Source organism: Typopeltis vanoorti, chromosome 7 (genome assembly GCF_054136105.1).
Source record: "Typopeltis vanoorti isolate ZY-2024b chromosome 7, IOZ_Tvanoo_1.0, whole genome shotgun sequence".
In the NCBI taxonomy this organism is placed as follows: domain Eukaryota; kingdom Metazoa; phylum Arthropoda; class Arachnida; order Uropygi; family Thelyphonidae; genus Typopeltis; species Typopeltis vanoorti.
The window spans coordinates 121,752,859-121,768,891 of record NC_143555.1 but is presented as its reverse complement, the minus strand read 5'-3'; the positions used below and the strand labels follow the sequence as shown (position 1 = coordinate 121,768,891).

The 16,033-nt window shown below is 38.0% G+C and overlaps 1 protein-coding gene across 1 annotated transcript in view; it reads right to left on the bottom strand.

The window, feature by feature from the left end:
• Positions 1 to 16,033, bottom strand: part of LOC150105008 (protein Obscurin-like) — a 790,953-nt gene that overhangs the window by 276,806 nt on the left and 498,114 nt on the right. Inside the window, exon 50 of the mRNA XM_090395103.1 lies at positions 5,433 to 5,558. Within this exon, the coding sequence (XP_090251229.1) occupies positions 5,433 to 5,558 (126 nt within the window). The remainder of the gene's footprint in view (positions 1 to 5,432; positions 5,559 to 16,033) is intronic.

Here is a 16,033-nt window from a genome sequence, read left to right as displayed (position 1 = left end):
CCATCCGGTCCCACAGCTTTACTGACTTTCAGAGTACTCAGTATTTGGAACACACTCTCCTCATGCACCTTTAAACTTTGAACCTGACCTATCCTTCTAGTATTAAAATTTACTCCTCCAGGATGAAATACTCCAATAAAGTGTTCATTGAACAATTCTGCTGTGTCCTCTGTATTAGTCACTCTATTCCCATTTTTATTCCACAATGTCATTCTTCAACAATCATTTCTCCTCCTACTGGCCACATAGTAAAAAATTCCCTAGGTCTGTGGAAAAACTAGTGGTATTGGTGTAGTTGCAATTTGTTGCAGTTGGTGGATTGAGTGGTGGTGACAGAGTTGTAGAATAGATGCCCTCCCTCGATGAGTCTTTGAACTCCCTGCATGTGTAATGTAATAATAATAATAATAATAATTTTCTTTGGATCTTAGGGCCAGTCTCTTCTCATATTCCAGTTTCACCTTCCTTACCATACTAGTCACTCTCATGGCCTGTGTCTTATATTCTTCATGCATCTGCTCTTCACCTGTCTCCTTATATCTCTTTCATAGCCTCTTTTTCACCTATTGTTCCTGTTTGATATTGTTTATCATCCACTTTACACCAAATTATGTCCGCTTCTTCACTCGTGGAATGAGCTTACTATCGCTGCTAACAAATATTTCTTCACAATTTCCCATGCACTAGTGATATCCTGGCCAATTCTGCCCTCCATGGAACTCCACTAATTGATATCTAAGACTATTATAATCACCTACCTTATAATTCCACATTCATTCCCTTTTCTTTGATACACCTGAATGTCTATTAGAATGCCCTGAATGACCATGTGGTCAAAACCACATGGTCACTCTCTCCAACTGGTGGGAGAGATGTCACCTCAGTTATTATCAACTCTTCTGATGCTATGACCAAATTCAAAACTCTTGAACCTCTTGTTCTCTTATTATATGTTGCCTAAGATATGTGTCCCTCAAGAATTCTAGAAATTCCATTCCCTTATTGCTACATGCATCTTCCTCTTCCCAATTTATACTGCTATAGTTAAACTCTCCCTTAACAATCATTCTTCTTGCACTTGCCATGCTGAACTGTCTAAAGATCTCCTGGTCTCCTCCCTCTGTGTTTCTTCTCCTTTATTCTGGATACTCCTGGCATTAGTATAAAACATAAAAATGCGACTGTTTCTATACCTAGCATTATTCCCTCTAGACTCCATTGTGCTCAGCTTTACTTGATGTCATCCCTCTTTTCCCAAGCACCTATTCCCACAAGAGGCCACCCCTGCCACCATCCACCCTGGGTATTATAGTTTTCCTGCATTAACACACTGACTTGTTCAGAAAACAGCAATCTTTCCAGATGCCTACGTCCGTCCTCATTCAAATTGGAAGCAGTCTCTCGCATATAATTCCTTTCTGTCCTCAAACACCTTCCAAGCATCCACATATTACAATCCTCTCTTTTGATACATTCTAGCCATTATGTTATTCAATATTACTGTTCTTCTGCTCAGTAAGATTCTTGCTTGAGGTTATACAAAAGAAAACCTCAAGCAAGAATCTCATATCTCTCTCGCCATCCAATTTACGTTGCCTCTCAAGTCATTTGTTCCTAACATCACAATCATTGAATCCACCCTTTCACCCCCTCTTAACTGCCATAGCCACTCTTTCTGTCGTTCCTCCAGGCAAACACTCCTCATGCATTCTATCTTGCACACCACGGATCATTAAGTCCCCATACATCGCATCTATTACCACCCTTTTCCTCGATTACTCACCTGCATTCCCCCCCTCCCCCCAACACTTTCTCTCTGTGTTCCCCTGCTTACTGAATAGAATGATGCCTTCCTGACATCACTCTATTCCTGTTCTAGAGCTCCCTTGCATTCTTCTCATTCCCTCTCTCTCTCTTACTGTTTCCATTCTCTCCTCTTCTATCATTCCCATAACTCTCTCTCTCATTCCTTCTCTTCCACTGTTCCTATTCTCTCCTCTTCTATCATTCCCATAATTCTCTCTCATTCCCACTCTTCCACTAATCCTATTCTCTCCTCTTCTATCATTCCCATAACTCTTTCTCATTCCCTCTCTTCTACTGTTCCTATTCTGGGAAAAGTCCAATATTACTGAACTAAGATGGTAATTGATCTTTGGTGATGTGAGATATAAAAGAGAGACTGAGATGCAGTTTCCAAAGCCTTGTGAATAGGAAAAAGAGAGGGGATACAACTGAGACGTTTAATTTGCTAAGGGTTGTTACTGAGTTAAGGTGGTAGAAATTTCTCATAGACACTTTTACATGCTATTACACTAGTACACTATCACATGCAAAGCATGGACTTTGCATGTAATAGTGTGTACCTCCTGCAACGAGGCTTTGACTCCATCGAGGTCTGGTGTTAATAATAAAAAGAATAATATCAATCTATTTTTTTTTTCAGTTTCCTCCCTGATTTTTAGGGCATAGCTAAATAGCCCAGCCATAAAAATCAAATCAGAACATTAATACATTTAAATTACAGTTTAAACATACCGTATTTTTCAGACCATAAGACGCACCTTTTTACATAGAAAAATCAACTTAAAATTGGGGTGCGTCTTATGGGCCGAAGGTAACATTAAAATACGAATCTTTACACTGTACCAAAGCTGTTAGCGAAGTTCAATTACTGGTGCAATATGTTAATAAAATTAGTAAGTATGCCACTGAAGGTAGGTACCTAAGTTATCTCGCTGCATGTGGGTGAATCACCGATTTAGAGCGTCAGTAGTCATTAGTGAGTAAACATATGTGATTTTGTATGGTTCATTTGAATTATTCTTTATAAGTCGTTAAAATTTTTATCTTAAAATTAGAAAAAATGAGTGTAAAACAAAAAAGACTTTCATGTAACGTGAGTTATAAATTAAATGTGATAAATTATGCAAAACAATATTGAAACAGAGCAGCAGAAAGACATTTGTCCACCACCAACAGAAAAAATGGTTCGCGAGTGGAGAAAACAAGAGGAACAATTAAAACCGCTATGTAAACACAAGAAAACATTCCATTTGCACTTAGAAAAAAATGGCCAGAATTAGAAGTACAAATGAAAATTGGGTAACAAATCATCGAAACATGGGAATATCTGTTTCTACGAAAATGATAATTTTGAAGCGAAACGATGAGCAACTGCTAATGGAATTTTAGACTTTACCGGATCACCGTCTTGGTACTTTAGATTTATGAAAAGACACGGGTTATGCATGCATACAAAAACCACTCTAGCTAAAAAAATGTCGGCTGACTATGAAGCTAAAATTATAGAATTCCATAGATTTGTCATATCAGCGAGAAGGAAATTTAACTTTGAGCTTAATCAAATTGCGAATATGGATGAAGTGCCTCTAACTTTTGATGTTCCTTCAAATCGGACAGTAGATTCAAAAGGCACCAAATCAATAGTGATCAAAACAACAGGTCACGAAAAAACTCGCTACACTGTGGTTTTAGCTTGTTGCGTGGATGGAACAAAACTACCCCCCATGTTAATCTTCAAGAGAAAAACGTTACCGAGAGATGCAATTCCTCATCGCATTATTATCCACATTCAAGATAAAGGCTGAATGGATGAAACAGGAATGAAATTATGGGTACAAAAGATATGGGCAAAACGTCAGGGTGCATTGTTTAAAAAGCCTGCGATGTTAGTGTGGGATCAATTCAGAGCACATAAAACAGAATCAACCAAGAAGCTTCTAAAAGAAATGAATATGACAGAATTAGCTGTCATTCCTGGAGGCCTTCAAGTCAATTACAACCCTTGGATGGATCTATTAATAAACCATTCGAAAATTTTATGTGGGAAGAGTGGAACAAATGGATGGCAAAGCTAAATCACGATGTTACAGCAACAGGATATGTGAAACGGCCAACAATTTCAGAAGTATGTACCTGGGTGAAAAATTCATGGGAGCTGTGAAAGAAGAGACGATTATAAAGTCATTTAAGAAATGTGGGATTAGTAATGCGATAGATGGTACCAAAGATGACGCAGTTTTTGAAGGGAGTGACAACAATAGTTCAGACGTAAGTAACAGTGACATTAACGAGACCAGTGATAGTACTGAGAGTGAAGATGAACTGAATATTGCTAATATAAATTATTGTAACAATAAATAAAAATTAAGTAAGAATTTGTAAATATCTTTATATAATAAAATATTTTTTTCTAAAAATCATCTCATAAATTTGGGGTGCGTCTTATCGTCCAAAAAATACGGTAATTGAAATTTATTAATGTTAAATATTGTTACAAAAATTATTAAAACATTTATAAAAAAAGCTGCCAGGTAGTGAGTGCATGACAGTGATTGTTGTGTAGGCTGCAGCACAATAACGTAATTTTATATTTATTGTCTGATGATACTATATAACTTTTAGATTGACTTTTGTCATGTGGTATGTGTTATAGGAATGTGGTATTTGGTTAAAATATTTAGGCAGTATAATTTTAAATTCTCCATGTCTTGTTTAGCACACTAAGACAAATTGGTGAGGAGAGGGAAGCAAATGTGTAGGTTTGGCTTGAAAAACAAATGAGTAAATGGCATAGGTTTTTGAGAAGGGCACAATGGCATGACAGAAATGTCCTGTATGAGGAGATGTTGTGGATGCTTATGTAGAGAAATACATAGATATGTAGGAAGTGTAACATGTTGATGGATCACAAGGCTTGTTTGAATCAGAGTTGGGAACATAATGCCATAAACAAAATGGATGTTGAGAAAGAGTGTGGAGATATTAAGAAAGCGCAAAAGTGATACTGAAGAAAACAGTGCAACTGATAATACAAAAGTATGTGAGAATTATGGTGAAAAACAGAATGCAATTAACCCAAGATTGTGAGAGTGAATAATAGCTATAAAATGTGCAAGATTTGACAGCAAAAGTAGAGACACAAAGGTTCCCTACGGCCAAAGTTCCAAACCAAAAAGTCAGCAACAGGAAAGGTTCTTGCCATTGTCTTTTGTTATAATCCTTACCAAGTACCTCAAAACAAAAGGTGAAATTGTACCAGCAGCAGTTTATTCGACAGCTCTGAAGGAATTGAAGGAGGTACTGAAGAAAAAACCAAGCAAAGGCATGTTGCTTTTGCAAGACAATGCACCTACTCACACTGCTCATGAAATCCAACAGACAATACATGGACTTTCAATGTCTGCATTTAAGCTGTTGAGTGGTATTTACCTGTTTGATACTGGGAATATATTTCAAAAGTGCTGTGATAGACTTTGTGTTGTTTAAGGTGGACCTCCCACCATGCATGTTGTGAGGAGGTACAGATTAATAATAAAATTATTAGTTATATTTATGTTATAAAATCATGTTTAAATATGATAAACACATATATAAACACACACACACACATGCGCAAAGTATAATACCATGTAACTTCAGGTGTGGGATTGCCTGTAATGCATGCAGTAAATTTGCCTGTCATTCCATCTGGTACTTCAGCATCACCAATTTTCTTAAGAAAAACTGGAGCTTCTGGCCTTTGAGATTTTTCACTAAGAATAAAGTAATAAGAAAACTAGGTAAAGTTAGCATAATATAATAGGTATAATAATAAATCCAAAATAAAAATCATAAATAACAATTACATAATAATACATTTTTATTTGCCATATGGGAAAGCACAGTAATACCTGAATTATCCAAGTTCAGTGGAAAATCAAATTACTGGTCAGATAATTGAAATGCTGGATAACTGAAAGTACACAGCTATATGTAGGTAGTTATTCTTATGGCAAAGTTCAGCTATCGTTCAATGTACAATGTTGAAAGCCACGCTAGAGTCTCCTTTGACACTTCAAGTATCTCCTGCAGGTTACTGTGGAAACATTAAAAAGGTGTATTCGTATCTTGTTATGTATAGTGGCCTAGTCCAGAATGCGTATGGAAAAGAGGGCATCCCAGAAGGCTAATTTTCCATCTTTCATAATATTCTTGTGAATACATGCATATCATCAGTCACTGATGATATGTTTGATAGTCTGTGGTGTAGATGGCGTTGGTGTGGATGATGAAAGTAGTTGCGGTTGGTGGAGACGTAGAGTTGTGGAGTTGGTGCCTTCCCTCGATGAGTCTTTAGACTCCTTGGTGGTGTTATGTAATAATAATAATAATATAGAGTGTCATGGTGCCAAACAAGAAACTGGTTGATATACCAATTGTTCAAGGGTCAGTTAACTGGAGATTTAGTTATTTGAAGGTTGGATAATTCAGAGATCAATGTATTTAAAAGTTTTACAATATTACAAAAATTGAGAAAAACATCAACTCACTAGTAATTATTGAAAGAATTTAAGAGGAATACACTGTGTGTGTGAAAGGAGGATCGTTATCATCATCAATTCCTGATATGTACAGGATAGTGTGATCACAGTAATTTAGCATCACATGTAATTAGGTTTATATTACATCGAACTTCTTATTAACTTTTTTTTCTATTCCAAATTAACCTATCATTTGTCAGCTTGTTTCCATTATAGTCAGATTTTATATTTAGTCTTCTAAGGCAGACACCTATTTTTAGATTAAGTATCATGAAGCTATGAAGCACTCCCCAACCTTAACAAATACGGCTGCATTAATTTATAAAAATCAAATCGATATTATTGAGAGTGTTGGACCTGGTTATTTGTTCAGAAAGTTATATGCATAAGTAAGGTGTCCTCGTTACCTCCAATTGGTAAAAGCAATCATGTGGTATTGACTTGGGAGGTTGCAAAATCTGCGGATTTTTCTGTTAACAAGAGGTATATACAGAACTACAGGTTAGGCAATTATAACAAGCTTCGGAGTGAGCTTGCAGCCATCCTATGGCAGAACATATTGCAGGGGAAAGATGTTAGCAGTGCATGAGATAAAATCAGTGGGTATCTGAGGAAAGCAATATCAGATTGTGTCTCCATGGTCAGGAGGTCAAACAAGGCAGGCGTTAGATGGATGAACAGTAGTATCAAGCTTGATCTGCAAAAAAAGAAAATGTTATGGAGAATTTACAAGGAGAAAGGTGATCAGTACACTCATGAGCAGTACAAGGCTCAAGCTAGGAAGGTTACCAGCATAGTAAGAAAAGCTAAATCAGATTATGAGAAGACTTTAGCCAAAGAGATCAAGAGTAATCCCAAAGAGTTCTTCCGCTATGTAGCAAGTAAGAGGAAGAATGACTTCAGAAGGATAACTTTAGTGGGTGCTGATGATGTTGAGGTGACAAAATCAGATGTAATAGTCGAGTTACTGAGTGATCACTTTTCAAAAGTCTATCACCCAAGTGAGGATATCTCTATACCTGTAGCAATAACTAATGTGAGAACTGAAGCTAAAGAATCAGAGGTATTTAATATATTGCAAAATTTAAATGCAAACACTGCTGTAAGCTTAGATGGAATATCAGCTCGGGTGTTGCGTGAATGTGCAAATGAATTGTCAACCCCCTATTACTTGGATATTTAATTTAAGTTTGAACTCTGGTATAGTCCCTAGGGAGTGGAAGTTAGGCAAAGTGGTTCCTTTGCATAAGGGTGGCTCTAAAACTGCAGTAGTTAATTACAGACCAATCACCATCTCAGGAGTAGTGGTAAAAGTATTGGAAAAGTTGGTTAAAGACAAAATTCAAGAATGGGTGGATCAGGATATGATACTCTATAGAGGCCAACATGGTTTTGTTAAAGGTAGATCCTGCCTTAGCAATCTATTAACTTTTAATAATAGAATGACATCTGAGTTGGACAAAGGAACTGGCTACACAGTGGTATTCTGGGTTTTGCTAAAGCTTTTGACAGGATATCCCATTGAACACTGTTACGCAAATTGAAGCGGATGGGAATGAATACTAAATTGGTGATATGGATAAGAGAATGGAGAGATACCATAAGGTGGTGTATGGAAGAATCGAGTCCAGAATGAGGCAGGTGACCAGTGGTGTGCCTCAGGGCTCTGTGCTTGGTCCAATGTTGTTTAATTTGTATATAATTTGTATATAAATGATATAGGAAATGGCTTAAAGGGAGATATTCAGTTGTTTGCTGATGATGCAAAGTTGGGTAGCACAATAAAAAATCAAGCGGATGTTGAAAGTTTGCAGGATGATTTAAATAAGCTGGTAAAATGGGCAAAAGATAATGGATGTCAGTTCAATGTGGAAAAGTGTAAAGTCATGCATTTTGGAATTAAAAGATTACCAGCTGTGTACTACATTGATGGAAAGGCACTCCAAGAGGCTAGGAACTTAGGGGTGTTGGTAGATAGGGAGATGAAGTTCAGAGGACACATTGCTAAGGTGTCCAAGATTGCACATAGGATTACTTGGTTAATATTTTTGATGATGAGGTTATTATTCCCCTTTATAAAGCGTTGATACTTCCATATTTGGATTACTGTGCTCAGGTCTGGTCACCTGGATTCCTTGGAGATGAGGAGGCTGTGGAGAGGGTTCAGAGGAGAGTGATCAAGTTGGTGAGTGATGTAAAAAATGCTCCCTACATTGATAGATTGAGAGCTTGTGGAATTTAGAGATTGGTTGATAGGCGAAGAAGAGGGGATATGATGGAAACATTTAAATTACTGAAAGGTTTTTATAGGATTGATGCAGGAGAAATGTTTCAGCTGTGTGATAGTGATGGAAGAACAAGAGGTCATCCCTGGAAATTAAAGAAGAGAGTGGTTAACAAAGGTGTCAGAACAAGGATTTTTGCCTGGAGGGTGGCGAATGAGTGGAATTCATTAGCTGACTTAGTTGTGAGCTCTTCGTCTGTAAATGAATTCAAGAAGAGATATGACAGATATTGTTTTGCTAGTTTGGGTCTCCCATGATGAGTCTACTGACTCCATGGAGATACCCGTAATAATAATAATAATAATAATAATAATTAGATTCAGCATTATTTCAAAGCTGAATGTAGAAACTATGAAAGTTTCATACAAATAAGGTGACCAGAGAACTCATGGTAATATGCCTGCCAGCATTTATGAGTCACCCTAGCATGGACCACTTTAGAAAACAAGCATGCTGCCGAGGAGTCTGTATATACTCCTCGTATATAGTTCGAGTTGGAGTTCAAGGTTATATCATAGTGAGTAGTGTTCGTGCAAGCTCCTGATAAGATAAGTATTATTTTCAGTTATCGTTGATAAAATTACTTAACATTGTGTAGATTTGTTTGTTGCGTATTTTAGTGCATCTGTTTGTGTGTTTTTGGTGTGTTATAACCTATAATTTGATAAAACACGTTGCAATTAAGTATGGCACCTGTACGAAGGAAAATGGTGGCCAGTAATGATGGTTCGCCATCTTTATCAAAGAACGGTAGTATAAAAGAAATGAGTCAGTGTACTAGCTGTGAAATGTACGCTTTGCGGAGTGCGGTCAGAATGTGGTTAGAAGATAATAAAGGATTGAATGTGTGTAGAAAATGTAGGGAGAATGAGGAATTGAAATGTATTTCGGATCGTGAGTGTGATATTTTTGTCAAACTTCAGAATGAAGAAAATAGGGATATGACAAGAAATGGCAAGGTTGTACATGAGAATTGTGAGAGTGTGAATATAGAAAGTGTGAATGATAGTATTAATGATTTCTCAGAGAATAAAAAAGATGAGATAGATGCATTGAGTGAGATCACGTTGTTGAAAGGTGCGATAGAAAGGGCAAAACAGCAGCTAGAGTGAATGAACAAAAGTCGACTGAATGAACCAACCAATAATAAAAGGTATATAACAGGAAAAATAGACGTATGAATGTGAACATGAACAAAATGAAGGATAGAGTGCTGTATGGAGACTCGTTAGTACGAGGTGTGTTAGTAGAGGATTTGACAAAATTGTACCAACCTGGTGCAACCATAAAGGATGTAACTGAGTCTATTAAAGAGCAAAAGGAAAGGGTGAAAGAAATGATTGTTGTGGCAGGTACGAATAATTTGAAAGGAGATAAAATGGAAATGATAGAAGGCCTGAATGAATTGTTTGAGGTAGTAAAAGAAAAGAGTAAGAGAGTTAGAATGATTAGTCTTTTGCCACGGTATGACAGTGAAATGTTTAAAAGGAAGGCCATAATTGCGAATGACTTTATGCGTGGGTTATGTATGACGAGTGGTGCGGAATTTGTAGACGTGTGGAGTAAGTTTGATGGGCGAAAGGATCTGTATAAGATGGATGGCTTGCATTTGAATGGTTATGGTGTAAGAAGACTTGAGAAAGTGTTGCTGAATGTAGTGGATGTGCCAATTCAGGGAAACTAGATTTGTTAAGGGGGGGGGGGGAGTAGATATACAGTCCTTAGGGAGGCAGTTGAATGTAAGAATGAACATAATATGCCAGAGCAAATAAGGACAACAAATCAGAGTGGGATCGTTAATATAAGGCATCAAAGTAGGGTTGGGGCTAATGGGGGTCTTAAATTCATGTACACTAATACTAGGAGTATTAGGAACAAGAAGGAAGAGTTCTTGGCCATGGTTGGCACTTCCAGACCACAGGTTATTGGTATTAGTGAGACATGGCTGACTGTAGATGATATAGCCAGTGGGATTGAATGTGATGGGTATAGTGTGTTCAGGAATGACAGAGAGAATAAAATGGGGGGAGGAGTATTGTTTATGATAGCTGATGAGCTACAGCCAAGAAGAATAGAAGTTGAATTGCAGGATAGAGAAAAGAGCACATTTGAGGCCATTTGGTGTGAGATTGTGGCTAGCAGAACTAAATATACAATTGGGTGCTACTATAGACCAGGTGATGGAAAAGATGGTTGTGACAGTATGCACAAGCAAATAGTAGAAATGAGCAGAAGGAGGGTGATTATTATGGGAGATTTCAACTATGGTCGCATTGATTGGAGTGAGGAGGGGACACACGGGAGGAAGGAATTGGATTTTATGCAGTTATTAAGGGATAACTATCTGCGACAGCATGTAATGGAAAATACTAGGGGTCAGAGAGTGCTTGACCTAGTAATTACATCTGAGGATTTGGCTGTAACAAATATGACCATATTGCCACCAATTGGTGAGAGTGATCATAGAGTCTTGACTTGTGAGGTGGCTAAAGGTGTAGAATTTTCAATTAAGACAGGGTACATGTGGAATTATTGGGCTGGAAAGTATGACAAGCTTAGGAGTTTGATTGGTTCAGTGCCATGCATGTCATGTACAACTGCAAGGACTAGAAGTTGATAGTGCATGGGAGGTAGTTAAGAAGTGCTTGCATGAAGCAATGGCTGACTGTATACCTAGAGTCCGAATAATAAATCAAGTAGGGGTTAAATGGATGAATAACACCATTAAGCTTGAGCTGCAAAAAAAGAAACAATTATGGAGGGAATTTAAGAGGAAGGTGACCGGCAGGCACATGAATGGTATAAAGTGCAGGCCAGAAGGGTGACGAGTGTGGTAAGAAAAGCAAAAAAGGATTACGAAAGAACATTTGCCATAATGTTCTTTCGTAATCTAAAGAGAATCCTAAACAGTTTTTTCGATATGTTGCAAGTAAAAGGAAAAATGTACATGGCAGAATGATTTTAAAGAATGCCGATGGTAGGGAGGTAACTGAATCAGCTGAGATAGTTGAGTTACTGAGTGAGCAATTTGCAAGAATATATCATCCAGGTGGTGACATTGCAGAAACGAATAAAACAGTAGATTATACGGGAATTGCGGTGAATGAAGTGGAGGTGAGTAGTCTATTGCATAACCTCAATGTCAATACATCTGTGGGATTGGATGGTATAGCAGCTCGTGTTGTATGAGAAGCAGCTAAAGAATTATCAGTACCCTTGACCATTTTGTTTAATTTGAGTCTCGGGTCTGGGTTAGTCCCGAGCAGGTGGAAAGAGGGGAAAATAGTTCCACTGCATAAAGGTGGTTCCAAGACTGCTGTTGTAAATTACCGACCGATTAGCATATCAGGAATCATTGTCAAGGTCTTAGAGAAATTAGTCAAGAAAAGAATACAGGATTGGATAGATGAAAATGGGATACTGTATGGGGGACAACATGGTTTTGTGAAGGGTAGATCATGCCTCAGCAACTTGCTCACGTTTTATAACACAGTGACAGCTGAACTGGATAGGGGTAATGGGTTTACAGTGATACTACTGGACCTTGCCAAGGCCTTTGATCGGATATCACATGGAACCCTAATCAGTAAACTGGAGCAGATGGGGATAGATATAGGGTTGGTGAGATGGATAGGAGGATGGTTGAAGGAGAGATACCAGAGAGTGGTTTATTCAGGAGTGGAGTCTAAAAGACGTCTTGTGACTAGTGGAGTGCCGCAGGGCTCTGTTCTTGGACCACTGCTTTTCAATTTGTTCATCAATGATATTGGAAAGGATTTGAGAGGAAGTGTTCACTTGTTTGCTGATGATGCAAAGTTGGGTAGAGCAATTGTGAGTGCACAGGATGTCAAAATTTTATAGGATGATTTGGATAGTTTGGAGGACTGGGCTCGGAAAAATGGATGTCAATTTAATGTGGCAAAGTGTAAGGTTATGCACTTTGGGGTGAAAAGAATAGCAGCAGTATATCGCATTGGTGGAACCGTACTCCAGGAGATTGATGAGGCCAGGGATTTGGGAGTGTTGGTGGATAGGGAGTTGAAGTTTAGGGGGCACATTGCAAAAGTGACTAAAACAGCTCACCAAATCACTTGGCTTCTGAAAAATACTTAACATGCAGAGACAAACAAGTTGTTGTTCCTCTGTATCGAGCCTTGATAAGACCCCATCTGGACTTCTGTGCCCAGTTATGGGCACCAGGGTTTCTTCGTGATGGGGAGGAAGACGTGGAGAGGGTCCAGAGACGAGTGACCAAGATGATAGCAGGTCTGTGGAATGAACCTTATGAGAATAGGTTGAGGATTTGTGGGTTGCAGAAATTGGACGATAGGCGAAGGATGGGTGATATGATTGAGACATTCAAATTACTGAAGGATTTTTATAAGATTGATCCAGAAGATATTTTTGAAAATATGACCGGTGGTGGGAGGACTAGGGGCCATGCATGGAAGCTGGGCAAGAGCGTGGTTGACAAGTGTGTTAGAGCTAGGTTTTTTACTTGGAGAGTGGTGAATGAGTGGAATAAGCTTCCAGAGTCTGTTGTGGGTGCTACGACCGTGAATGAGTTCAAGGCAAGGTATGATAGATACTGTGTGAATGTTGCATAGTTGTTTTTGACATGATGTTAGGGCCTCCCTCGATGAGCCTGTCGACTCCTTGGAGTTTCCCGGAACAACAATAATAATAATAATAATAATATACGCTTTCTAATTTGGTCCATAGTTTAAGGCGTCACTGGCCTGACACACAACACCTGATATGGACACCTGGGCAGCATGCATGTTTTCTAAAGTGGTCCTTGCTAGAGCGATTTGTAAATGCCATCAGGCTTATTCCCATAAGCTCTCTGGTCGACTAATTTGTATGAAACTGTCATGGTTTCTACATTCAGCTTTGAAATAATGCTGGATCTAATATCTACTTGATTTTTATAAATTTTGCATCGCCAAACTGAAGCCTTTTGGCTCCTTATTTTAGAAAATGGCTGCATTAATATGCCAAACATCTGGGAGACCATCATTCTAAGAATATATTTAGTCTGATATTTCTGAATTCATTTCATTTTTATCTAGTCCTTAGAGAGTGCCTAGTTAGGACAAAAGTTTCTTATCAGTTGAAATTTGAATTGTTTCTGCAAAATAATTGCTATATGTCAACTACATTTGTAATTTTTCTTCAGAGTTCAGAGTATGCAAGTTAGCAATTCATCAATATCAAAAAAAAATAATAAAAATTAGCTAATGTCTTTTTATTCCCATATAGGGAGTAGGCATGGCCATTTTAGTCCTATACATAAATAATTTATTTCCCTCTGGTGTTATTTATACTATGAATTATACTACGTATTCTTAAGGAATATGCACAACAGTTAGCTATGCCCTTGACCTGGTTTAATGAAAGTCTTGCAGTGCATATGGTTCCTAAGGAGTGGAAAGAAGACAAAATAGTTCTCAAATGAGTGGAAAAGCTTATGTGTTCACCATACATGTTAATTTATTTTTAACAGTATTGATGAGAACACAAACTGATAAGAAAATAATGCTATTTATTAACTTATTTGCTGTTATTTCCCTGGTATTATATCCACTGAGTTCAGCTGCTGAACTCACTCACTTATGCTGTTCTTCCAATTGAACTATGGAGATTGTATTTTATATAACTGTATAATTATATAGGAAATAACCTTAAAGGAAATATTCTGTTGTTTGCAAAATTAGGTAGAGTAATAGTGAATCAAGGCAATGTGGAGAGGTTGCAGGACAATTTAAATAGGCTGTCGGCATAAAGGTAATGCATATCAATTTAATGTGGAGAAATGTAAAGTCATTTTGGAATACAAAGATTACAAGCTGTGTATCATGCTGAGGGAACTGTATTCCAGGAAATTGTTGAAGCCAGGAATTTGAGAGGTGGTGGTAGTAGATAGAGAGCTGAACATTAGAGGGCATATTGCTAAAGTAGGTGGGATAGCACACAGGATTACTTGGTTATTGATGAACACACTAACAAGTGGAAATAAGGAGGTTGTTATTGCTCTTTATAAAGCCTCGATACATCGACATCTGGTTACTATGGTCAGGTCTGGTCATCTGGGTTTCTTGAGGATGAAGAAGTGGTGGAGGATTCAGAAGTGAGGGACCAAGATGGTGAGTCTTCTGTGGAAGGCAAAAAAGGGGGAATATGATAGAAACATTTAAGTTACTTAAAGTCTTTTATAGGATTGATGCAGGGGAGAAATATTTCAGCACATGGCTAGATGGAGCAGAACAAGAGGTCATTCTTGGAATTTGGGTAAGAGAATAGTTACAAAGGCATGAATACTAGATTTTTTGCTTGGAGAGTGGTGAATAAATGGGATAGATTACCTGCATCAGTTGTGATTGCTTTGTCTGTTAATGATTTCAAGAAGAGGTATGAATTGCAAAGGGGGTCACATGGTAGCACTCAGCAGGATAAAAGGCAAACAGCTATGCTAAGCGAATTGTGTTTGAAGGAAGCTCTTTTTCCTGAAGGAATAAAGTTGCAAACTCGGATGTCCTGTAATGTCTCGAAGAAATCATGTGGATGATTTCATGTGGAGAAGACTTATTGGAAAGCTTGAGGAAGGCTGCAAAATTACTGATATTGCATGAGAGTTTGGATATCTCATGTAACATATCCAGGCTCTGAGCAGGGTTTCAAACCAATGGAGTGTGTTCCAGCCATTTGCAAAGAGGTTACCCCTCACTCTACCATGAAGATAGAATTTTGGTTATAACAGCAAATCATAATCGATGCACCATGATAGGTCAGCTTGCAAACCAGCTCCATTCAAGCACATGTACAGATATCTTGACAAACTGTGGCAGTGCATCTGTAACAAATAGTCCTATATGCCCGACAGCCTGTAATTTGCATCACTTTATCCACAGCTCATTGTATAATGTAATGCTTTCAGTGGTGTTGTATCCATAAAAACTGGACAATACACCAATGGGCTGATCTACTCCTTACAGATGAGAGTTTTTTTTTAGTCTTTTCTTTCATTCGAGATGACACATGATCTGGCATGAAAGTGGTACTGCTTACCATTGCAAGAATATTCTTGAAAGGGATAGATATGGTAGAGCTGATGTCATGGTGTGGAGAAACATTATGCTTAATGGGCACAATGAGCTATGCTGGAAAAAGGGACTACGACTGGTGAACGATATTGCAACGAAGTTCTTCAACGTCATGTTCAATTATTCTGTGGGTGATGTAGGCGAAGAATTCATTTTTATGGATGACAATGCCCACCACACCACATCATAGAGAAAGGATATTAACTGAATTGAATGGACAGCAAGCTTCCCAAATCTCATCCTCAAAGAACACATTTGGGACGGAATGGGGAGATGCACTGCTGCTCGAAATTCCCCTCCAGAAAACAAACAAGGCCTT